At 46.8% G+C, this 25,983-nt stretch overlaps 1 protein-coding gene across 2 annotated transcripts in view; it reads left to right on the forward strand.

Moving 5' to 3' along the window:
• The window catches only part of LOC147712880 (triggering receptor expressed on myeloid cells 2-like), a 696,111-nt gene that overhangs the window by 630,971 nt on the left and 39,157 nt on the right, over positions 1–25,983 (forward strand). Inside the window, exons 1-3 of one of the 2 annotated variants that reach the window (XM_086923543.1) lie at positions 8,285–9,030; positions 13,244–13,588; positions 21,961–22,015. The exons of the other annotated variant lie outside the window; for it this stretch is intronic. Of the exons in view, the coding sequence (XP_086779669.1) occupies positions 8,982–9,030; positions 13,244–13,588; positions 21,961–22,015 (449 nt within the window). The 5' untranslated portion in view covers positions 8,285–8,981. Of the gene's footprint in view, positions 1–8,284; positions 9,031–13,243; positions 13,589–21,960; positions 22,016–25,983 lie in introns of those variants that run through there. 2 annotated transcript variants of the gene reach the window in all.

Raw genomic sequence — 25,983 nt, forward strand, 5'->3', positions numbered from 1 at the left:
GTAAGTTGATCACTGCTCTTAAGAAACTTGGTGATGGGCATCGGCGGTGCCCCCCCTCCAGGGCCCGATTGGCCTGGCAGGCTGACCTTCAATCCCCGATCACAGACGAGATGTGGCGTTATTGCTGCGCTAACACTAGGAAAATTTCACTTAACAGTAGGCACCGCCTAATTTACTTTAAGTACCTGCAGCGGGTATATTACACGCCGGATAGGCTGCATAGGTATGGGCTGCGGGATTCAGCGGAGTGTGAGCGCTGCCATTTCCCTGTGGCTGATTTTCTCCATATGGCCTGGACTTGTCCTAGCATCCATAAGTTTTGGGGAGAGGTCTTCGCGGAACTTAGCTCTTTCCTGGGCGCAGAGGTTTTACCGTGCCCGGCGCTGGCATTGCTGGGTTTCTCTAAACCGCTGCCGGTGGCATTGAGGTGGCTTGCTGACGCAGCGTGCTGGCGGCCAAGCGTTTGGTTGCGTTGTGCTGGATGAGGGGGCCAGTTCCTACTAAGAAGCGCTGGGAGGCCGACTTGCTTTACTGTTGTACGCAGTCGGAGGTGTACAGTGAACTGCTTCCCCCGAAAAGTCGCCCCAAGAACTTCTGGGGGTTATTTAAGGAATTCCAGAGCATGCAAGGGGACAGTGAGTCGGATTCTGAGGGGGAGGTGTTGGATGATCTGCAAGAAGGTGGGGTGTCGATGGTTGACTCTGATGAGAATGATGGTTGAATGTTCCCTTCCCGAAAGTGGGTGGGGGATCCCGCCTACGTCTTGTCTGTGCAGTGTGCTGGGTGGATACTTATGACGGCTGTTCTGGGTGGTGGGTCGCATAGTCCCTCTAGTACTTTGCTCCGTTCCATTGGGTCCTTGAGTCAGTAGCTATGGGTCCTGAGTTCGACCGTAGACGTGGTAATGGGTGGGGGTGGGCGAGTGGTCAAGGGTATAGGTAGTCTGGCTAGTTTGCAGGGTGGGGGTCTTGTTCTTGGGTGGGTTTTTAGTGGTTCACTACACCTTCTCATCTCCCCCTACCAGGGGGACTTTATCCTCCGGTCTTCAGGTGGTTGGCTTATTATGTATATACAGACTGTATTACCTGTGCACACAGAACTGCGATATGGAGTGACATCACCAACGCTGCTGGTCGGATTTTGTTTTGTTATATTGTGGTCAGTCATCAATTGCTTTAATAACTCGATATTGTCTCACATTTCTTCCTCTCCTACTGTTGCGCCAACAGGCCTTCGGGTGGTTGGCGTTGTGGTTATGTGTGTGACCTCTACTTAAGGACCTGGGTGTGACTACTGTTGCCGCCGGCCTCCGGGTTGTAGGCGATGAAGGCTGTGTGCACAATTTGAAGGTGTAATAAAGTACAAATTTAATAAAAAAAAGGAATGAACAGGGAAATTTGCTACTCGCAATTTGCTAATCGCAAATTGTGCGAATTTTCAAGGGTGCAGGGGGTGTCTCAAGAACACCCTGCTGCACCACTGAAAATGACATGTGTGCGCATATGACGCACATACATGCCCTAAGGGCATGCATGTGCATCACATGCCACAATGAAAAATGCCAATATGTGCTTATTGAAAAGGAATCACAATTTACCACCAACTTTCAGTTGGTGGTAAATTGCGATTCCTTAAACCAAATTCGCAAGAGAAAAAAGCTTCTTACATAGCAATTAAGGAATCGCAAAATTGCGATTCCTTAAATGCTATGACAAAATAAGGAATCGCAAAATTTTGCAATTCCTTATTTTGCTACTTTTTCATACATTGCAAATGTGCAAAAATGGCCGTTTCCGATTCGCAAAGGCCGAAATTCGGCGAATTTCGGCCTTTGCGAATCGAAAATAGCTTCATACATATGGCCCTTGGATCCCTATTTTGCACGAGCCGCAGCTGTGCCCACTATGCCACACCACCTCCCTGAAAGCTCGGCTCGTTTTGGGCTCAAGGGTCCAAGAGGCCTTCTTGCTGAGCCAGAGCCAGGCATCTGACTCAAGACTGCCTCCAGCTTTCAGTGGCTCGCTCACCCCTGCACAAATCTTAGTGGGAAGGAACAGAGCACAGAGCAGTAGGTGAGAAGGAACAGAGCACAGAGCAGTGGGTGGGAGGAACAGAGCACAGAGCAGTAGGTGAGAAGGAACAGAGCACGGAGCAGTGGGTGAGAAGGAACAGAGCACAGAGCAGTGGGTGGGAAGGAACAGAGCACAGAGCAGTGGGTGGGAGTTCATAGTTTACAAGAGGTAGGTTGTTCATAGTTTCCGTGCTCCTTCCCTCCATATTGCACAGACACTGGAATAACTTCAAAAGTAACGAAAATGATCTCAGTAGCTGCTAGGCCCTCGTCATTTTTAGGCATTTTTTCGCTTTATCGATCCAGTATCAGCAGACCATTCATGCCAAGCTCTGTAGAACTTCACATATGGGACTCGGTTGTGGTGTTTGTAATTCCAAGCTCTGAATCGGATGAATAACAGTACAAGAGGCATGAAAGTGCAATGCTTTGGGGAGGAAGTTGCTGTGCTAGTATGCCATCTAATGTTTGCATTAGTGATGCGGGTTAAAAAGCACATGCCCCTGTGGTAGTTATCTCTAGTCACTGCTTTGACCGGTTTGCTATGCACAACACACTTGTTTTTTTGTGTATGTACTTTCTTTTTCAAAGTAAATCAAGTCTTTCCTCATCAGACATATTTATTTGACCTCAGAATTAAGTCACTTATTTTACAAAAGAGTATAAATAAGACACATTTCCTTTCCGAATTCGGGATTCCAAAATGAAAAGAGAAAACTCACTGCAAAATCTGCATCAATGTATAATATAGGAACCACATTAAATCACTTGAACTCAATAAAGCAAGTCAATTGGGCAATATGATAAGTATCCAACACGTTTTGTATTGTCCATTCCTTTATATTTCTGCGCATGTTCAGTTACCAACACTTGCGTGTTCAACTTTGTTGACTGTATTTAGCAATCGGCCTTCACTTCTCTAATTATTAATGGCTCATATACTCGTGCTATTAACTCAGCCTGCGCCTCTGGAATTTGCACACCACACAGACAAGTGTTCTATTTTGTCTTCTACATGTTATTCAATGTATCCCTTTCCTTCCTCGGAGGAAAGTTACTACAGATCAGTGCTTGAGTAAATCAATGTCACAAAGAAATTGGGGATCGAAGCATAGATTCCTGCACCAGTCTTTAACGTCCCTGAGAGTAGTTATCAAAATGGAAACAAGGTGCAAAGGGCTTGAGACACAATCCCCTAGGTCCAAAATTAGAGAAACACGGAAAACGTTCCTAGCTACTCTAGTACAATATAGCCAAAACTGCCCTGCACTCTGTCTTATGTTAAATACATGTACATATCAGTATTGATCCATATACATATTGAAATCAATTAGTAATATGCAGGTGTTTTCCCAGGAAAAAATCAAACCGATCTCGCATTGTTTGGAGTTCACTCTTTATTCATATTCGTTAAAAATCTGAAACTGCCAACGCGTTTCATCCATAAACGGGCTTCTTCAGGGCTTGAGAGGTTATAAAGAAATCACTTCATTCACGTAATTGTTGCCGGTCTGTCATATCAATTAATTTAAGCATTATATTAAGCATATGTCTGTTCTCATATACAGGTTGTATCAAAGCGTTTCGTCCACAAACGGACTTCTTTAGAGCTACAAAAATACATAAAATAGACACTATTTACAACATTGAATACAAAGATTTAAAAATATATAAGAACCAAGTCAATTAAATCACATACACAAAACGAGATAATTTCTTCACTTGTCATTGAACGGGGAAAACATTTATGTATTGTATAAATCAATCGTGGATAGAGTATTTAATTTTTATAGCATACTTAAATTTGAATATACACAGAGACCACTTTTTAGGTCCCCTATACAGCTAAGACAGGGAGGAAACATCATAAACATAAAACATTTTATCTTCCTAGAATATCCTTTCGGGGATATAGACAAAATGGACAACAGATATATCTAAACTGGAATATATATGACATATTGTCTTTCCTTATTAACCTTACATGCATCAAAAGCCTTGTTTTTTTCTTTTTTCAAAGAATGTTTGCATTGAGCATGAGCAAGAAAAATGCCCAAGACTGTTGCATCTTCACATACCTTGAGAGTTTATAGAGAAATCCCTTCATTCACGTAATTGTTGCCTGTCTGTCATATCAATTAATCTATAAAAGAGATAACATGAAAGTACATATATATATGGTGTGGTGTGAGGTGTGGCTCACTGGTTAGAGGCGGCAGACCTGTAAGCAGAGAACGTCCCGGGACCAGGGTTCAATTCCCGACGCGGCAGGGTCGTGGACCAGGGGTCAACTGAACCGATAATTCTCGCCTCAGTGCCTACTCTAACCTGGGAACACACTCGGTAACTCTGGGCATTAAGCTTGCCTCATCTCTACAACGGCCCCCCACAGACACCAGGGATGCCTGGTTTCACCCTGGAGATACCCAATAAGGGACCATCTCACAGGGAATACCAGGACGGGTTCCCCAGCGGTCTGCAGCGCCAGGACACTTGGTTAGAGTAACAGTGCGCTTTACAAATATCCCACATTACATATATATTTGCCAACACTATCAGTCAATAATACTGGTATAACATTAAAACATATTCTAGTTATTCCAAATGGGCAAGACAGATAACATGAAAAGTACATATATACATATTTTGCCAACACTATCAGGCAATAATACCGATATAACATAAAAACATATTCTAGTTATTCCAAATGGGCAACAATGCTAGTATGACGTTGAAACATATTCCGATTGTTTCCCAATGGACAAAAATGTGATCTTTTATTAGCACTCAAATTAAATCATCTAATGTATCTTTGTTGTCATGGCATTAAACCCTCATAATTTATTAGTGGCGTAGCCATGGCCATAATCTGGTTTCATACTTAGGTACATTCTCAGTTATCTGCTTCCATAACCCTAAAATAGTATAAATCAAAAGAACTTACTTAAAGCATATGCCTGTTCTCATATACAGGTAGAACTATCAGCTCTTAAAGCTCGTTATTAAAACTTGTATCCTGAAAAAAGTAAAACGCCATATGTCAGAGACACTGTCTCCAAGCCAGCATGATTGTACTCCTAATATGGTTTTAATTTATTGTTCAACTTGAGCCAACTTACTTGTACACTGTGTATGTCCACACCTATGCATAGTGTTAGTTCACAAGGATCAATCAGGTATATCCTAAAAAGAAAATACAGATCACCTATATTTCAAAAACCACTCATTACAAAGCAAAGAATAATTAGCTATCAGAGTCCAATTGTCTAATAGTCACAAATATTTGTCAATACTTTCCAGCACTGCGGCCATGTAAAAAAGAATACAGTCAGTCAGTATATTCGGTCGCATGGTCACTTCACATATGAGACCGACAATTCTTTCATTGCTAGTGACATTGAATCAACAGCGAGGCATTCCCAAACTATTGCTCTAGGGTGAATAATCAATTTAGTCAATCTGAAATTCACATTGACCTAAACGTTACTATGGCCGCCATCTTACATATGACTTGCGTAAATCTATGACTATTTCTAGGGTGGGGAAGTGTCGGATTGTGACTTGGGAATGTACCTGTTTGGGGACATCTCCACACTTTCAAGGCAGAGATCTCTACACTCCTAAATGGGTTCACACCTGCCAGTAATCCCTTTGTGAATTCCTGGCAAACATAAAGCATATATTGGGTCATAAAGGTATATTTGCGCAAAAAATGTAACAATTATGGGGCTTATTTACAAGCCCCTTGCGCCATCGGTTTGCCACATTTAATATGGAAAAGGTGACGTACCGGCGGCGCAAGGAGCATGTAAATAAGCCCCTAAGTGTTTTCATTGGTGTGGCACTGGTAAAAAGTAAACTGTTTCTGGGCGCATATGAATGCACCTGCCTGACCATTGTAACAATCCTTGCGTGGGCGTGGCTTCAGGGGCGGTGTATGGGGTGGGACACCCCCTAAATATTGTGTTAGTCGGTCATGGCCTGGCATTGCTAGTCTCTCCTGCTGCCTGAGTCCGAGAGATGTGCAGGCAGTGAATCTGTTGTGTTAATCTGATTTATATTTGGCAAGGGTGCCGAGGACCCCTTCCTGTCACTCACTCTTGTTCTGTGTGTGCTGCTGCCTGGGATGATGATTCGATCCTACACAAGTGCACAGGGTCAGATCTTCGAGCTCTTGTCAGGCCTTGGGTTTAGAGCTCAGGGCACAATGCTCTAGCAGTGAAAGTTAGGAGGGTGTTCAGTTTTCTGCACTAAATGAAAGTCACAGCTCTTAAGGCTGTGCCAGCCCAAAACACTGTAAATAAAGGGTATTCTGATAACTGGTCCGATGATTAACACACTTGTTGGAGATGCAGTTGTGTGTATGCGATCTTACAATTGGAATGTGCATTTTGTCAGTAAAACCACATGTTATGATGTATTCTGTGAGAGCTCACTTCTTGGAATGTGCATACTATACCCTTTGTTATCACTGCTACTGCATGTTATACCTTATTCTCGGATGAGGTGCCAAGGTGCAGGCCAAGGCCCAGGGTGCAGGCTGGTTCAAAGGTGCGGGCCAATGCCCAGGGAGCAGGCTGGTTCAAAGGTGCGGGCCAATGCCCAGGGAGCAGGCTGGTGCAAAGGTGCGGGCCAATGGCCAGGGTGCAGGCTAGTGCAAAGGTGCGGGCCAAGGCCCAGGGTGCAGGCTGGTGCAAAGGTGCGGGCCAATGCCCAGGGTGCAGGCTGGTGCAAAGGTGCGGGCCAAGCCCAGGGTGCAGGCTGTTGCAAAGGTGCGGGCCAATGCCCAGGGTGCAGGCTGGTGCAAAGGTGCGGGCCAATGCGATCTTACAATTGGAATGTGCATGTTGTCAGTAAAACCACATGGTATGATGTATTCTGTGAGAGCTCACTTCTTGGAATGTGCATACCATGGCATACCCTTTGTTATCACTGCTACTGCATGTTATACCTTATTCTCGGATGAGGTGCCACGGTGCAGGCCAAGGCCCAGGGTGCAGGCTGGTTCAAAGGTGCGGGCCAATGCCCAGGGTGCAGGCTGGTGCAAAGGTGCGGGCCAATGCCCAGGGTGCAGGCTGGTGCAAAGGTGCGGGTCAAGGCCCAGGGTGCAGGCTGGTGCAAAGGTGCGGGCCAATGCCCAGGGTGCAGGCTGGTGCAAAGGTGCGGGGCCAAGGCCCAGGGTGGAGGCTGGTGCAAAGGTGCGGGCCAATGCCCAGGGTACAGGCTGGTGCAAAGGTGCGGGCCAATACCCAGGGTGCAGGCTGGTGCAAAGGTGCAGGCCAATGCCCAGGGTACAGGCTGGTGCAAAGGTGCGGGCCAATGCCCAGGGTGCAGGCTGGTGAAAAGGTGCTGGCCAAAGCCCAAGGTGCAGGCTGGTGCAAAGGTGCGGGGCCAAGGCCCAGGGTGGAGGCTGGTGCAAAGGTGCGGGCCAATGCCCAGGGTACAGGCTGGTGCAAAGGTGCGGGCCAATACCCAGGGTGCAGGCTGGTGCAAAGGTGCAGGCCAATGCCCAGGGTACAGGCTGGTGCAAAGGTGCGGGCCAATGCCCAGGGTGCAGGCTGGTGAAAAGGTGCTGGCCAAAGCCCAAGGTGCAGGCTGGTGCAAAGGTGTGCGCCAAGGCACAGGGTGCAGGCTGGTGCAAAGGTGTGGGCCAAGGCCCAGGGTGCAGGCTGGTGCAAAGGTGCGGGCCAATGCCCAGGGTGTAGGCTGGTGCAAAGCTGCGGGCCAATGCCCAGGGTGCAGGCTAGTGCAAAGGTGCGGGCCAAGGCCCAGGGTGCAGGCTGGTGCAAAGGTGCGGGCCAATGCCCAGGGTGCAGGCTGGTGCAAAGGTGCGGGCCAAGGCCCAGGGTGCAGGCTGGTGCAAAGGTGCGGGCCAATGCCCAGGGTGCAGGCTGGTGAAAAGGTGCGGGTCAGGGCCCAGGGTGCAGGCTGGTGCAAAGGTGCGCGCCAAGGCCCAGGGTGCAGGCAGGTGTCAAGGTGCGGGCCAGGGTCCAGGGTTAAGGCTGATGCCCAGATGCATGGAGATGTGCAAAGTGCTGGCAGATGCCCAGGTTGATGGTGATGCTGTGTGACTAATGTGCAGGTTTTGTGCTTAGAGTGCAGGTTTGGGGCTTAGTGTGCAGCCGTTTTGTTTAGTGCAGCAGATGATGTCAGTTTCCTTCCAGTCACATATTCGACTCTGAATTGCTCAATCCTCAGCAGCAAGCATAAGTCAGAGCCCTGGACATGTGCTTCCTCTCTGCAGGGATCTCTTTCCCTTTCTCTTGTCAGAAGGAGCTGCCAGGGGTTTTCTGCTCTCCTCAGCCACGTCCTTCCCAGATTACCAGGTCTTCAGCTCCCTTCAGCCGCGTCCTTCACTGATTGCTGGATCTTGGGTTCTGTTACTCCACCCGTTTTCTGACTGTCGGGCGTTTCGTTGTATTGTGGCCGCCACTGCCACCACCTTCCATTGCTGCCACGTCATTGGTCGCCTGCTCTATTGAACCAGCTCCATTGCAGTACAACCATCGCTTCTATTCAAACAGCTTCTCGTGCTGCCGGGTGTCCAGCTGTTTTCTGCCACCACCTTTGATGGCCAGGTCTTTGGCTCTCCTACATCCTGGTTTTCTGTTCTTTAAGGACAACCCCTCCTTTGACTGTCGGATCTTCAGCCCTTGCCAGCTCCATTCTCTGCTCAATGCTGGGTGCTCTGCTCTTCTCAACTACGTACTTTCCCAGATATTAGGTCGTTGACTTTCCTCAGCCGTCTGCTTACCTAACCGGCAGATTTGTAATTCTCCGCGATTGCTCCTTGCCTAGGAATCAGATCCTTGATGTTCTTCAGAGACTTCTTTCATTGACACCTGCGTCTTATTCGTACCAAAACCTACCCAGTCTCCAGCGGGCATCCATCACTTTCTTCCTGAGAGGGATGGCCCCAGTGTGGCTCCTGCTCACCGCTTCCATCATCTCTCTGACTGGTAAGCTGCTTCAGTCCAAACTGCACGACTCAAGGTAGATCTTGTATCCCCGGGAGGGATACAAGAGGACGATAGGAGATGGGGAAGGGTACAAGAGGACCACATGAGGCGAGTAAGGGTAAAAAAGAACCCCGGGAGGCGGGGAGGGATACAAGATAACCATGGGAGATGGGGAAGGGTACAAGAGGACCACATGAGGCGAGTAAGGGTACAAAAGAACCACAGGAGGCGGGGAGGGATGCAAGAGGACCATGGGAGGTGAGGAGGGATGCAAGAGGACAATGGGAGATGGGGAAGGGTACAAGAGGACCATGGGAGGCGAGGGGGGATGCAAGAGGACGATGGGAGGTGAGGAGGGATGCAAGAGGACCATGGGAGATGGGGAAGGGTACAAGAGGACCACAGGAGGCGAGGAGGGATGCAAGAGGACAATGGGAGATGGGGAGGGATGCAAGAGGACGATGGGAGGCGAGGAGGGATGCAAGAGGACCATGGGAGGTGAGGAGGGATGCAAGAGGACAATGGGAGATGGGGAAGGGTACAAGAGGACCATGGGAGGCGAGGGGGGATGCAAGAGGACGATGGGAGGTGAGGAGGGATGCAAGAGGACCATGGGAGACGGGGAAGGGTGCAAGAGGACCACAGGAGGCGAGGAGGGATGCAATAGGACAATGGGAGATGGGGAGGGATGCAAGAGGACGATGGGAGGCGAGGAGGGATGCAAGAGGGCCATGGGAGGTGAGGAGGGATGCAAGAGGACAATGGTAGATGGGGAAGGGTACAAGAGGACCACAGGAGGCGAGTAGGGGTACAAAAGAAGCACAGGAGGTGAGGCGGGATGCAAGAGGACCATGGGAGGCGAGGAGGGATGCAAGAGGACCATGGGGAGGTGAGGAAGGATGCAAGAGGACCATGGGAGGTGAGGAGGGATGAAGGAGGAGGGATGCAAGAGGACGATGGGAGGAGAGGAGGGATGCAAGAGGATCATGGGAGGCGGGGAGGGATGCAAGAGGACGATGGGAGGTGAGGAGGGATGAAAGAGGATCATGGGAGGAGAGGAGGGATGCAAGAGGATCATGGGAGGCGGGGAGGGATGCAAGAGGACGATGGGAGGTGAGGAGGGATGAAAGAGGATCATGGGAGGCGAGGAGGGATCCAAGAGGACGATGGGAGGCGAGGCGGGATGCAAGAGGACGATGGGAGGCGAGGAGGGATGAAAGAGGATCATGGGAGGCGAGGAGGGATGCAAGAGGACGATGGGAGATGGGGAAGGGTACAAGAGGACAATGGAGATGGGGAAGGGTACAAGAGGACAATGGGAGATGGGGAAGGGTACAAGAGGACAATGGAGATGCGGAAGGGTACACTAGGACCACAGGAGGCGAAGAGGAATAGAAGAGGACAATAGCAGGTGGGGAGGGATACAAAAAGACTTAGGGAGTTTGTGAGGGATTTAAGAGGAGCATACGAGGCAGTGAGGGATGCCAGAGTATCACAGGATGCATGGATGGATACAAAACGATCGCAGGAGGTGGGGCTGGAGTGAAGAGGATCATCAAAGGTGGGGGTTCAGAATGTTCTTCCGCAGATGGTACATGGAGTTACTCAGTGCAAGAGTAGGGGAACACTGTGTCAGGCTGCTGGTGACATCCCACACTTCGGGAAAGATGGAAATTGTGAGAAAGTTCAGTGCCGGGACCTGATCATCAGGACCCTGATAAGGTACGTTATCTCATATACTAGGTCTGCCCCTCCCCCTGCCTCTTTGATGTACAGTAATGGGTAGCAAGAAGAAACAAGATCACGAGGAATCGCAAAGTAGTGCAGAATAATGCTTTCAGTGGCAAAACTATGTAACGTGAGGGAGCACTGTCCCCTACAGGAAAAAAGACACAGGAGCTGCCCCCTACACCTTCCATCACAGAGCAACTGGTAAGACAGCAGCGTGGTACATGCCGGCTGTGCTGCTCATCCTTCTTAGATCGGTAAGAGGAGTACCTTCAAACTAGGCAGAATTTACTATTATGTGGCATTTGCGATGCTATAAAGCCACAAGACGTCTGGTCATGGGGGCTCTTTGAGAAACATTTATTCACGTGGAATGAGCACGCGGAGAATCCATGTGATAAACATTAAAGAGAACATCAGGCACTCGAGCCTGGAGTCCCTTTTCTTACCCCAACTTACACTTATTTACTCACGCCATGTATGTATTCCCTTTCTCCCGCTTTTACTTCTCTTCTCGGTTTGCTACTCACTCTTCGTCGCACTTGGAGCCCTCTCACTTCCTTCCTTCCTTACTTCCTCCGAGCCCTCCCCTGTGCAGTGGATCCTCCCACCTAAGTCTTGGCCTCATGGACCTAGAAATAGGTATATAGAAGCCTCCTCTCTGCCTTTGTTAATCGTTTGCTTCTCCCCTAGTTCAGGAGGGTTCGTTCATGTCTATCACATATCCTTCCCCTTTCTCTCATTTCTACCCCCGGCCCTAATCAATACTTTCTCACTTCTTTTGTTCCTTCCACTTCGCTTCATCTCACCATCTACAAACCCTCTTTTCCCTCCCTCTCCTGGACCCATATACTTCTTCCCTTTCCCCCTTTCCCCATTTCCCATTTATATTTCTCTCTTCTTTCACCATACAGCTTCTCCCTGTTCATCCCTTAATTCTGTGCGGTCCTTCCTTCGTCCACCCCTCTTACACCAGTGGTTCCTTCTTCTCCTACTCTCTCTTACTACTCTGCTTAATCCGCTCTTTCTCTCCTGCCGCCCTCCTTCCCTGCCTGGCAGGGTCGGATTGGAATCACAATTTGGCCTGGGCACTGATGAAAAAAGTGGCCCACATTTGCGGGGCGTGGCCCACATTCGGGGGCGTGGCCCACATTCGGGGGCGTGGCCCACATTCGGGGGCGTGGCCCACATTCATGGGGCGTGGCCCACACATTCGCGGGCATGGCCCACATTAACGGGTTTGCCCTCTCATGAAACACACAAGGAATGTAAGTGGGAGGATATTGTTCTTGTGAAGGACACAAGGCCAATGTGACAATGTCCTACAAGCTGAGCAACTGAAAAACAGCGAGGCCCCTTTCGTTTACCAAATTATTCCCAGCCCTCCAGCATAGGAGCATCTGGAAACAGCGAGGCCCCTTTCTCTTAAAACATTATTCCCCAGCCCTCCATCGCAAGAGCACCTAAAAACAGCGAGGCCCCTTTCTATTAAAAAAATATTCCAAAGCCCTCCAGCGCAGGAGCATCTGAAAACAGCGAGGCCCCTTTCTATTAAAAAATTATTCCCCTGCCCTCCAGCACAGGAGCATCTGAAAAACAGCGAGGCCCCTTTCTCTTAAAAAATAATTCCCCAGCCCTCCAGCACAGGAGCACCTGAAAACAGCAAAGCCCCTTTCTCTTCAAAATGTATTCCCCAGCGCTCCAGCGCAGGAGCACCTGAAAACAGCGAGGCCCCTTTCTCTTAAAAAGTTATTCCCCAGCCCTCCAGCGCAGGAGCATCTGAAAACAGCTAGGCCACTTTCTCTTAAAAAATGATTCTCCAGCTCTCCAGCGCAGGAGCACCTGAAAGCAGCGAGGCCCCAGATATTTGTAAATTACTCAGCCCTCCTCAGCCCTTCTGTGCCTCAGGACATTGGCGTGGCAGGAGAGGGGCTAAAGCAAAAACACAGCTTCTGGGCCATCCATGGGGGTGGGGGGGAGGCTAAAGTGAAGATGGTGCGAGTTCCCTAAATCACCTGTCCCCCATAGTGAGACCCATTCTTCCTCGCCCACTATGCCCTGAATGAGAAGGGCTGTGGGCGAGGATGAATGCAAGCACTGTTTCTGGGATGCATGGGCCCCAGGGGGGCAGAGGTGAAAATGGCTCATAGGCCTGAGCAACATCTGGCCCCCTGGGAGGCCGATACTGGCACACAATCACCCCTCCCCGGCCCACCATCAGCATGATTGCTTGGCAGGGCGTCAAGGAGAGGCCACAGCTGATCATCGCTGAACGGCCGGCCTCACAGTGAAGCTGCTTTCCTCTCCCTGTCAGTGCTCTTTGTGGACTGGTAAAGGGGGCAAAAACCGGCACACAGAGGGCACTGAGACACCGGCTCTTTGGCCCATTCCCGAGTGCCCGCAGCGCAAATCCCCCCTTGCTGCCTGACCCATCCATCCGCTCTCCTCACCCCCATGACTTGTGTCTGCTCCCTTCTCTCCCCAGCCCTGGCCGCCGAAGACCCTGACTCCGCCGTCTCGGGCCTAGTGGGCGGCACCCTGACCATAGACTGCCCCTACCGCAGCACGACTGACCTGTGGAAGCAGAAGGTTTGGTGCAAGGAGCTCGGCCTGGGCCAGTGTGAGGAGATCGTCCGCACCAGGCGGTTCTACCTGCCCTTTGTCCGGAGGAAGAGCGGGAACACATCCATCACTGACTTTGTCCGGGAGCACCGCGTCTCCGTCACCATAAAGTACCTCAGAAGGGAAGACGCCGGTGTGTATCGCTGCCAGACACACACTGGGGGAGACATACACACGTTGAGGGCAGTCACGGTGGAGGTGCTTGAAGGTAAGTGTCTGGGCCAGCTCTTTCCCTCTTCGCCTTGGTGCTCTCACTGTGGCCACTGCACTGGCAATACGCAAGTTCTCTCTGGCAATAGTCGGGGGCGAGGAGAGTGGAACTTGGCCCAGTGTCATTCCTTGTAATGCGGCTCCTCAGGGAGGGGGATTCGGGCCCTTATTCGTTGTGATGGGGTTTGGTCCATATTTGTATATGCAATGCTAGGATCCTCGGTGATGGGGCTTGGAAACATATTCATATGTGCAATGCTAGTATCTTCAGTGAGATGGTTTAATTCCATATGTGTATGTGCAATGCTTGGATCCCCAGTTATATATGCGAATTGCTAGGATCCTCAATGAGGGATTTTGAGCCCATATTTGTATGGTTCTGTAACACATGATTTAACAGCACATTTTTTACAACACATACCTTTACCACGCATATGTGTATAGCATGCATGCCTCTACCACGGTGGAAAGTAAAAATAAGGTAAATCGAATAAATAATTTTGGGTGGACGGGGAGACCATCCACCCCCTCCACTTTTGTTTATAAATAAAAAAATATATTTTTATTGTGGGGTACCACCCTAAACCTTCCTTTTTGAATTACCCTTAACACCCTATGCCCCTACCCACCCCTAAACTCTAAAAAATATTTGTACCACCCTATGCCCCTACCCACCCCAAACCATAAAAATACCCTTATCATCCAGTACCTTTACCCATCCTTAAACCCTAAAAACACTCTTACCATCCTATACCTCCAACCACACCTAAACCATAAAACACCCTTCCAACCTGATACCCTTTCCCACCCCTAAATGCTAAAACAACCCAATTCCCTAATAGAAATCAGACCCAGACTCAGGAACTCGACTCTTCTAAAGTTTCTTCACGTTTATTCTTTTTCCGTAACACGTTTCGGCAACTCTGGCTTGCTCACACTGATAAATGTATATATATATATATATATATATATATATATATATATATATATATATATATATATATATATATATATATATATTATGCAAAATAGGAAGCAGAGAACACTGGGTAATTCCCAAATTTAGGTGGAGAACAGCTCCTATATAGAGCACCCTGCAACACCTGCGACACTGAGAAAAACACAGATTAAAGCAATGTCATAGGTTATTTGTCAGTGACAGCATTAACGTTTTAAACTAAAAAAATAAAGAACTTCGCCGAAGTTAGTACAGCTTACTATAACTTGCACGCCACCATGCACTGCATCTGACCTCACATATGACATCACTCATGACATGTTCTATGACATAGTTTAAGACATCACTCATGACACCTCAAATGACATTTAATGACATCACTGATTAAATCACTGATGACATCATCCAAGCTTCTTTTGTAGACAATGCTCTTTAAAATGGGGATACCTTTAGAGCTGTGAAAGTAAGTGCAAAATAGTTCAGAATAATGTCACACTTCTAACCCCTATAGGTAAAGCAAGCTTGTGTTATTTACCACATTGACCCTATACCATACACGTCATAGGTAGCCGAGTTCATGTTGACTATGAACCACTGATGAAAGGGTATCTTATCCTGCACACAGTGTTCAATCAGTATACAACTGTTTAGGGAAACCAAGTTCCTCTGGATACTCAAGCCTTGTTACACAGCTAATGCCCTACTATGGACACTCTTTGAGTAGTCGTGCGCTTTGCAAGTCCCATTGATTTGATGTACCTATATCAAACCCCTGCAAGTCACTCAACCTACATTTAGAAATGAAGTGGATACGAGTAAAAAAGCGGGTACTGTTGGTGTTTACTTTACAGTGAGAGTTTACTCTGTACCACACTGTTTGCAGACAGTGAAACTCTCATGAGAAATACACCAAAGAGTATTAAAAAGTATCTACTAAGCACAGTCTAAACTCTGTGCAAAACTTGTCCAAAGAGCGGCAACTCACTTAAAATAACCAATGTCTGAAGGTGCTAAAGATCATACTACCTGCAGCCTTCATAATGTAGTGAAAACATTACAGATAGCCAATCTTCTGAAGCAAAACTAGCACATGTTAGTACCTGGTACACACAGTCTTCTATGTTATGCAGAAATTGTCATGCTGAGGCGATTCTGTGTAATAGCTCAAGGCTGCTTACAATACTGAGGGCCTGATTACGATATTGGCAGATGGGATACTCCATCACAAAGGTGACGGATATCTCATCCACCATATTACAAGTTCCATTATATCCCTGGAACTTGTAATGTGGACGACGGAACGTCCGCCATGTTTCTGGCAGAGTATCCCATCTGCAAAGATTGTAATCAGGCCCTTTGTATGTAGTGCGTAAAATCTTGGCCCTGCTGGAATCTTGTTCTGCAGTACCAAAAAATATATGTGGAACATAAATACAAGTCAACTGTCAGCAACACACACAGAGTTACTTTTCAATACAAAGATTTATAACGTGTTAAATACCGCTACACACCTATAGTGCATTAGGACCATATGCGTTTTGTTAACAATTATACCGATTAGCTGGACACAGGCAGTACAACATTAGGTAGAAAAGTAATGTGGTAGTTACCCACCACTATGTAAATTAAAAAACAAACTAACACACTCCTTGGATGATGTCATCAGTGATGTCATTTGAAATGTCATCAGTGATGTCATAAATTATGTCAATTTTGATGTCATAAGTGATGTCATATGTGAGGTCATAAGCAGTACATGGCGAGGCACAAGTTTTAGTTATTAACCCTTTGCTGCTAGGCCTTAACCCCCCCCCCCCCCTCCCCCCTCCCCTGTGCTAAGCCTTTTTTGACTATTTGGGGTAGTTCGCGCTTAGGCCCCTGTCGCTTTTTGACCACAGAAGGTATCCACGCCAAATTTGCGCGCTTTTTTTCCAACATCAAGGGGATTCAAAAGGTAACCAAGGTTTGTGGATTCCCCTAAAGAGACCCAGAAATTAGCCAAAATACAGCTACATTTTGTTTGTTATTTTGGGGGAAAATTGTAAAACAAAGGGCACCAGATGAAAGCATCTGGTATTTTTCCCTGCAAATGGTATCAAACAAGGGGTTGTGGTACTAAAATAACCATCTTCCCAGCTTTCAGGGACAAGCAGACTTTTGTCAGAAAACCACAATTATTTACACAGTTTTGTCATTTTTCTGGGACATAGCCTATTTTTGCTATTTTTTGTGCTCTCAACCTCCTTCCAGTTAATGGTAGAAATGTGTATGAAAGCAATAATGGATCATATAGAGCTATACATTTTTAAAAAGTAGACAAAATTCTGAATTCAGCAAAGGGTCATTTGAGTAGATCCTTCAAGGTTTCTTTATAGAAACTATCAGTTAAATATAGGAAAAAATGAAAATTAGTTGAAAAAAACAGCCATTTGTCTCAACATTTTCACCTGTAACAACTTCTAATTATGACAGCTGTATGAAAGCAATATACTGTTACATTTGATGGACCTTTCTGGTGGGTGGGGATATATAGGACTTGTAGGTTCACCAAGAACCCAACGAACCCAGAGCCAATAACTGAGCAGCGTCTTGCAATGTTTTTTCATTATGTACCGGGTATGTAGCAATTATTTTGGGAAAATGTATACATGTAAAAATTGGTATGAAAGACACCTATGTATTTCTGAAATGGGAACAAAATATAGAGTTTAGAAACAGTAGATATTTGCACATTTCCAAAATCGGGAGTACCCATACTAGCATGAGAATTATAGGTAATTTTTCAAAATGACTTCTTTTTTACACATTGTCTTTCATTTGGAAGGCAGAAATGCATCAAAAGTCAATAGGTAATAACAGTTGCTCTACAATTCTGAGTTTCCCTAAGTCTCCCAATAAAAATGGTACCTCACTTGTGTGGGTAGGCATAGTGCCCGCAACAGGAAATTGCCAAAAACGCAAGATGGACACACCACATTTTCACTGTGAAAAATTGCCCTTTTTTGCAAAGTGCCTAACTGTAGTTTTTGAACCCTAGCCCTGCCGGCACGTAGGGAAACCTAGCAAACCTATACATTTTTGAAAATTAGACACCCAGGGGAATCCAGGATGGAGTGACTTGACTGGCTCTTGCCAGGTTCTGTTACCCAGAATCCCTTGCACACCTAAACAATTGTCTAAAAAAACACATTTCCCTCACATTTCTGTGGTGGAAAGTTATGGAATCTATGTGGATCCACAAAATTCTACACACCCTGCGTTCCCCAAAGTCTTCTGAGAAAAATGGTACCTCACTTGTGTGGGTAGGCCTCGTGCCCACGACAAGCTCAAAACGCAAGGTGGACACACCACATTTTCACAGTGAAAAATGACCCTTTTTTTGCAAAGTGCCTAGCTGTAGTTTTTGAACCCTAGCTCTGCAGACACCTAGGGAAACCTAGCAAATCTATACATTTTTAAAAACTAGACACCCGGGGTATGCTAGGGAGGTATGGCTTGCGTGGATCCCCCAATGTTTTCTTACCCAGAATCTCTTTAGCTGAAAAAATCAATTTTCCACACATTTTTGTGTGGAAAAGTTGTGGCATCACAGTGCTGACAGAAATTTCCTACCACCTAGCATTCTCCAGGGTCTCCCAATAAAAATGGTGCATCACTCATGTGGGAGGCCCAAGTATCTGCGACAGGCAACGGCCCAAAATGTATTGAGGCGACATCAAATTTGCCTATCACAAAACGACCTGGTTTTGCAAGGGGGGTCACCTGGGTTTTTGGCCCGTGCTCAGCGGCCAGCTGGGGAAACCTACCAAACCCACACATTTCTGTAAACTAGACACACTGAGGATTCCAGGGAGGTATGGCTTGCATGGATCCTCCAATGTTTTCATACCCAGAGTCCCCTGCTAACCTCACATTTAGCTGAAAAAATCACTTTTCCCAAACATGTTTGTGTGGGAAAGTTGTGGCATCAACGGGCTGCCACAAATTTCCTACCACCCAGCGTTCCCCCAGGTCTCCCGATAAAAATAGTGCCTCACTTGTGTGAGAGGCCCAAGTTCCCGCGACAGGCAAGAGCCCAAAACGTATTGAGGCGACATCAAAATTGCCAATCACAAAACAACCTGGTTTTGCAAGGGGGGGTCACCTGGGTTTTTGGCCCTGTGCTCGGCGGCCACCTAGGGAAATCTACCAAACCGGCACATTTCTGAAAACTAGACACCCCGGGAATTCTAGGAAAGTATGGCGTGGGTGGATCCCCCAACGTTTTATTATCCAGACTCCCCTGCAAACCTCAAATTTAGCTGAAAAAAATCACCTTTTCCACATATTTTGTATGGGAAAGTTGTGGCATCACTGGGCTGACACAAATTTCCTACCATCCCGCGTTCCCCCAGGTCTCCCAATAAAAGTGGTGCCTCACTCGTGTGGGAGGCCCAAGTACCTGCAACAGGGGTCCAAAACATATTGAGGCGACATAAAAGTTGCCTATCACAAAACAACCTGGTTTTGCAAGGGGGTCACCTGGGTTTTGGGCCCTGTGCTCAGCGGCCACCTAGGGAAACCTACCAACCCACACATTTCTGAAAACTAGACATCCTGGGGATTCCAGGGAGGTATGGCTTGCGTGGATCCCCCAAAGTTTTCTTACCCAGACCTCCTGCAAACCTCAATTGCATATCACAAAACGACCTTGTTTTGCAAGGGGGGTCACCTGGGTTTTTGGCCCAGTGCTCAGCGGCCATCTAGGGAAACCTACCAAACTCGCACATTTCTGAAAACTATACACCCCAGGTAATTTTCAGGGAGGTATGGCTTGCTTGGATCCCCCAACGTTTTCTTACCCAGAATCTCCTGCACACCTCAAATTTAGCTGAAAGAAATCACTTTTCCCCACACATTTTTTGTGTGGAAAAGTTGTGGCATCACCGGGCTGACAGAAATTTCCTACCACCCAGCGCTCTCCCAGGTCTCTCGATAAAAATGGTGCATCACTCATGTGGGAGGCCCAAGTACCCGCGACAGGCAAGGGCCCAAAACGTATTGAGGTGACATCAAAATTGGCCATCACAAAACAACTTGGGGCCAGATGTAGGTAAATCTAATTTACCGACTCATAAATACCGAATTTTACTGATTCGGTATTTATGAATCGGTAAATTAGAAGGAGGGAGATGTAGGTCATTATTTTTGGGGAATTACCGAATCTGTAAGATTCGGTATTTACCGATTCGGTAAATACCGGATTGGTATTCCCTATTGATTCCTATGGGCTTTTGCGCCCTTAGGAATCAATTGGAAATACCGATTCAGTATTTACCGAATCGGTAAATACCGAATCCAGCAAGGGTGCAGGGGGTGTCACTTTGACACCCTCAAGCACCCCAAGTGCAGGCTTGTGTGCCATGTGGCACACATACATGCCCTAAGTGCATGTCTGTGTGTCACATTGCACAGGTGTGCATGCACAGAAGTGCATGCACACCTGAATTCGGTATTTTACCACCCAATAGGATTGGGTGGTAAAATACGACTCTTAAGGGCCTGTGGCACTCTGTGGAGTGCCAACTACATCTTGATTTACCGAATCGGTAAAAATACCGATTCGGTATTTTACAGAATCGGTAAATTTACCGAATCGGTAAATTTACCGATTCTGTAAAATAATGGCCCCTACATGTCAAAAGCCAAATACCGGTCGGAAATGGCCGAAATCGGCCGTTTCCGACCGGTATTAAGGCTCCTACATCTGGCCCTTGGTTTTGCAAGGGGGGTCACCTGGGTTTTGGGCCCGTGCTTGGTGGCCTCCTAGGGAAACCTACCAAACCCACACACTTCTGAAAACTAACCACCCGGGGAATTCCAGGGAGGTATGGCTTGTGTGGATCCCCCAACATATTATTACCCAGAATCCCCTGCAAACCTTAAACTTAGCTTAAAAAATTACTTTTTCCACACATTTTTGTGTGGGAAAGTTGTGGCATCAACGGGGCTGACACAAATTTCCTACCACCCTGCATGCCCCAGGTCACCCGATATATATATATATATATATGTAAAACAAAATGTCCACCAGGTACATGCTGAACTCACTGGCTGGTGCCTCCGATCGTGAAGGTGGACTCACATAAATATGATCAATACGTTTCAATGAAACAGACTCGGAGCACTCACAGGCACTTGATTCCATTTATTCAAGCAGATGCATTTCGGCGAGTAGCCTTCCCCAATGCATAATAATAAATGAAGTGTGCTCAATCATGTTTATTTCCTTTGAATTTCGAAAAGTTCCTGCTGGGGAAAATAGAATGTGGCAATGGAAAAAGGACAGCTCCCATCATAGTCTACTTAATTTCCGGCCGCCATACCTCCATGTTAACAATAAAAATGATCAATACAGATCTTTAGTTAATCATATTTCCGCAAAATGAATAAAACACTGCAAATATTTAGTCATGTTCTCTTATGCAAACAGGCACACTCATTTGAGTCCTCCTGCTAATTATCTGCCCGAAAGGGCAGCCACAGACCCCAGGTGTCATATTACTGCACATCCAGAGATGGTATACCTGGGACACCTCCTTTGCCTTGCCAGATTAAATCAAGTCATTGTACCTCATCACAGTGCGTGTCAATCCGATGACATCATCCCCCAAATTAAATAATTTGCAATCCTTGTCGGCTGCAACTACCTCCTTTATTCCCAATGCTGGCGGCTCAGGCACCAACCAATTACAATGTCCAACAAAATGCCCACCAGGTACATGCAAAACTCACAGGCAGGTCCCTCCGATGACAAGGGTCGACTTGTGTGTGTGTGTGTCTGTATATAAATATATATATACATATATATATATATATATATATATATATATATGTGTATGTATATATATATATATATATATATATATATATATATATATATATATATATATATATATATATATATATATATATATATACACACACACACACACATGTACTTACCCTAAGTATCCTTACCATGGGTGGTAAAGGCATATGCATGGTAAGAATTTGCATGGTAAATGATGTGTGGTGAAGAGATTGTGTGGTATGCTTGCGTTGTAAAGGTTGTTTCCCATTTGTATGTATAATGTTTGTACGGGGGGTTGGACCCAAATTTGTATGAGGAATGCCAGGATCATCAGTGAGTGGGTTTGAGCCCCTATTTATCATCATGCTATCAGATCAGATCAGATAAGAAAATACGTTTTGCTTTAATTATCTCATCACTCTATGTATGTTGCCTCCATTTCCATTAACACCTTTTTATATGTCTTATATACAAATTTAAAGCAAGGCTTGTTGGATTTGTCAGTGCTTGTTTTACTGATGCTGGCTCCTAAAGCAATGGAAAGGTATTTGATTGTAAGTTCCTTTTATTCAATCTCCAGACCTAGAAGAGATACCAGGGGCAGAGGAATCTCGAACCGACAGCAAGAGCCACAGGTACAAAATTGGGGGATATTGATCTACTGAAGGCCGAAGAGGGTGGTAGAGAGGGTGTTCCTGGGTGGGACAGGACGAATTGTCATGGGTGGTTGAAGCCGAGGAGTCAGCCAGCCTGCAAAATCATAGAGAGGCTCAGACTGGGCCAGAGGGAGTTTTTATTGAAGGGTGATGCTGAGTGATGTCGCAGAAGAGTTGCTGCATTGTACTCGAGAACAGAAGCAGGAGGCAAGGAGAGTGTGCTTCATTTGTAAAAAAGAAATGAGTTTCGAGGCTAGAAGAATTGCAGGATGCCTGTCACCATTGCTGCTGTATACCGGGTTTGTCGAATACTGTGGGTACCTAGTCTTGATTTTACTTGATGCCTTCCACCACTTCCTGTTTCTATCTCACTCTTTCCTGTTCTCTTTTATCCCAGCTTTCTACATCTGAAACTTTATCTTATCTGTTTTTTCCTCATGTTCTGCCTTTCTCTCGCTCTTGCTAACGGTCAAAGTCTAATGATGGAAAAAAGTCCTGATCTCATAAATGAGTGCCGGTGTCATCGCAAGAAAACATATCAGCTAGAGCCTTAATCAAAAGTGATCCTATGTGACCTCTTGCACGGAAAAGGGTGCATCGTGCTTTCAAGCACATTAGGCCTGCAGAAATGGGAATGTACTATGTTCAGACAATAATGGGTCCTGCCTGAATCTAGCATAGTGCATAGAAGGCAGCAGAGGAGCCTAATCTCCTTCTTAGTAATTGTGGCTCGGAAATGCTGTCAGTCGGTCAATTGCTCTGAACTGGCTTTTACCTATGAACACAAAGATTCTGCTATGAAGAAGGACTGCTGTGCTGCTGAAGGACTGCCACTCTGCTGGACTGATGCTCTGGACGAACCTCTTTCTTGCTGTGTTGACCTGCCTGCTGCCCTCTTTGCTTGGGTTAGATGGACTGGGCCTGCATCACTTGTACCCAGAGTGACTCCAAGGGCTTGCTGGCTTGCCTCCTGTTCCGAAGTCTCAGAGACATCAAAGACTTCCAACCACCCTGCTATAGCACCTGGACTCTACCATCTATGAGCCTTGCTCTGCCAAGTGGTGCCAACCCATTCCTGGTCCCTTGACAGTGGGTATAAAGTGTTGCTGCAAGCAAAATCCACGTGTCAACGTTGTTGCACTACTCAGAAACTGCGCATCTTTATCTATGATGAAGCATCATGCTGCTACAAGGATCGGGTGCATCGCTTCGCTGACTGCACAGTGCATCGCCTCCATTTCGGACGCATCTTCGGCTTTATACGGATCGTCGACGGCACATTCATTCCTGCTCCTTGCATGTTTCCCGACAACGATGCAAACCAAGTTCTATACTGAGGGTCAAGGCTGATCCCTGTATCTGAACACCGCACCATCACGGTTGGCCTGAACTTTCAGTTTTGGCCCGGCCTAGCAGATTGCCTCGGCTAGGCCGGTGGTGGCTACCGCCAGCCTGGCGGAGGCAATCCGCCCGACATCCTAATGTCCCCCTAAGATTTTGTGCAAAATCTCTGCTTACGCCCTTTCGTGTCCGTATGTCACATAGTGGAGGCAGATCGTTTTCTTTCCTTGCTCCTAACCTTTGGAACAAGTTACTGTTCCATCTCCGTTCTATGGCTGATCACCAGGGTTTTCGTAAAGAACTGAAGATCTGGCTGTTTGACCAATAATTATGCAATCAGGACCTAGTTTAGGCTGCCGGAGCTTCTGCAAGCGCCATGAGACCTAGCGGTGATTTGTGTGCTATACAAGAGTCTCTAACTTGACTTGACTTGACTTGTTTTGGTCATTAAATTAAGCTCTATTGTTCTAACCAGGTGTGGTATATTATTGTGTGGTGTTTTGCCTGTTTTAAGTGTTGCACCAATACTTTGCGCATTTCATTTTAAGTTAAGCCTGACTGCTCTGTGCCAAGCTAGCAGGGGCTGAGCGCAGGTTAATTTAGAGTGTGTTTTTACTGACCCTGAGTAGGATTGTAGTTCTTGCTTGGACAGGGTGTATACAATTTCTAACAAACTGTATATATAGATATTTTACAATCAGATTTCTGCCTGCTGCCCAGGTTCAAGCCATATTGAATTCAGGTCATTTTATGTGTACAAGTAGAGCTGAGGGGTCAATGCACAGGTTTACTACAAAGACTCTCAGCAACCATCCTGCAGTCACAGCAACTTTAGGAGACTCCAAGTAGAAGACCTGATGGGAACGCAAGTATCTAGACACTTGTGCAGCAATGTCTAGAAATGTGAAGCGCCCCCCTAGCCATGGGGCTTTTGTTTTCAGAGTAAAAAGAAGTTGCCACCAGCCCTGACTGATCAAAAAACAGTAGAAAGCACTACATTGGCACTAATCACTGACAACACCATTTCAGTACATTGTCAGTCTGCAGCATTGTCTTTACTTCCAATGGCATCCAGCATCATCAAAGAGTGCCATGAAAGAGCCAGGGACGGTGCGTTCATGTCTATATCTTGGTGAAGTCAAACCAAAAGAATCCAAAAAATCATCAGTTTGTTCTTTTATCACCAGAAAACTCAGTGTCAGGCAATTACATGTAGCTGTGCCATCCAGTGACGTAGCACAGGCCCCCACAGCCCCGGCGGTGTGTGGGGAGCTCCAAGGGACCCCTCAGCACAGGCGGGCGAGCTCCTGATTGAGTCCCTAGTGTGCCCCTCCAATTACTATGCCGGGCCCCCCCTCATGTTTCGTTAAACAGGTGGTGCCTGTACCCAGGCTGGTGTAGGTCCAGAAAGTCAGCCTATGCAATGATCTACATTTGCCAATCTCCCAAAAGGGAGAACTAACCTTCGACCCCCACACACGCATCGTGAATTCATCACAGGGTAACTGCCCTTAGTGGTTCAAACTATACTAGTGACTGACCTCCCCCTGTACAGCTGGACTCACTAAGGCTTGCTGGTGCACCCTGGCAGTGTCACTGTCACCAATGAGCTAATAACAGGTGCAAAACTATCAGTTACAAATAGTGGCAGAAGGTATCAGCTGTATTTTACACCTGTTTCCAAACTCGATGGGAAGTAATCAGGAATGCCCGTTGTGAGAAGTTGGCCTGGTATGTGATGCTCACTAATTCTAGTGATCACCTTGTACCATGCCAAACAACCCTTATGATGATCGGTTGTAAGTCAACCTTATAGACCAGTTATCCTAGTGGTAACGTGGACAAAGCAGTCTTAGGCTAAACTCTGAAAGGCATGTGAAGCCAGCTGTATTACCATACACAACCCCCTTGAATACCACATGAAAGGACACCACACATATATATATTGAAAATATATATATATATATTTATTAACTACAAATATCCCCTGAACTCTTTATGAGCACAGAAGCACAAGCGTTAAACAAAACACAGTTTAAAATACACAAAAGTTGCACAATATGGATGAGCCCTAGGGGCCACCTAAACCATATTCTAAGAAAGTGGTATAAGAGATACCAATCGAAAAGGAAACAGGCCTAGGGCCTTGGGAATCGCTGGAGCTGTTCGGGACTAGCAGTGACTAAGTCGGGAAAGGCCTGCGGGACTCGGGTGCAGTGTTTAAAGTGCACGCACTCACCAATGCAATGTCTATGGTGCGTAAAAGTTACAAAGTTAGTTAGTTAGGAACCTTCCGAGTGACCTAGAAAGCTGAAACTTAAGACACAGGCCCTAGAGGTGTGTACCAGTGTGGGGACACCGGCGTTGCTGAGTTACCTCACCCACAGGAAGCGGGTGCATAGGGTCGAAGTAGTGTCGGGTTTCGTCACGCTGGTCGATGGTGCTTGGAGCTGAAGATGCTGCAGGCGGCTCGATGTGAAGAGTTCCGGTGGATCCAAGGGTGGATCTGAAGTTGTGAAAACCTGAAAGCAGAGGGGACAACGTTCAAAGTCACTAGCCAGTGACTACCGTGAAACCAGATTGGAACCAGGCGATGTCGGGTGCAA

The sequence above is a fragment of the Lissotriton vulgaris genome, chromosome 5 (genome assembly GCF_964263255.1).
Source record: "Lissotriton vulgaris chromosome 5, aLisVul1.2, whole genome shotgun sequence".
Lineage (NCBI taxonomy): Eukaryota > Metazoa > Chordata > Amphibia > Caudata > Salamandridae > Lissotriton > Lissotriton vulgaris.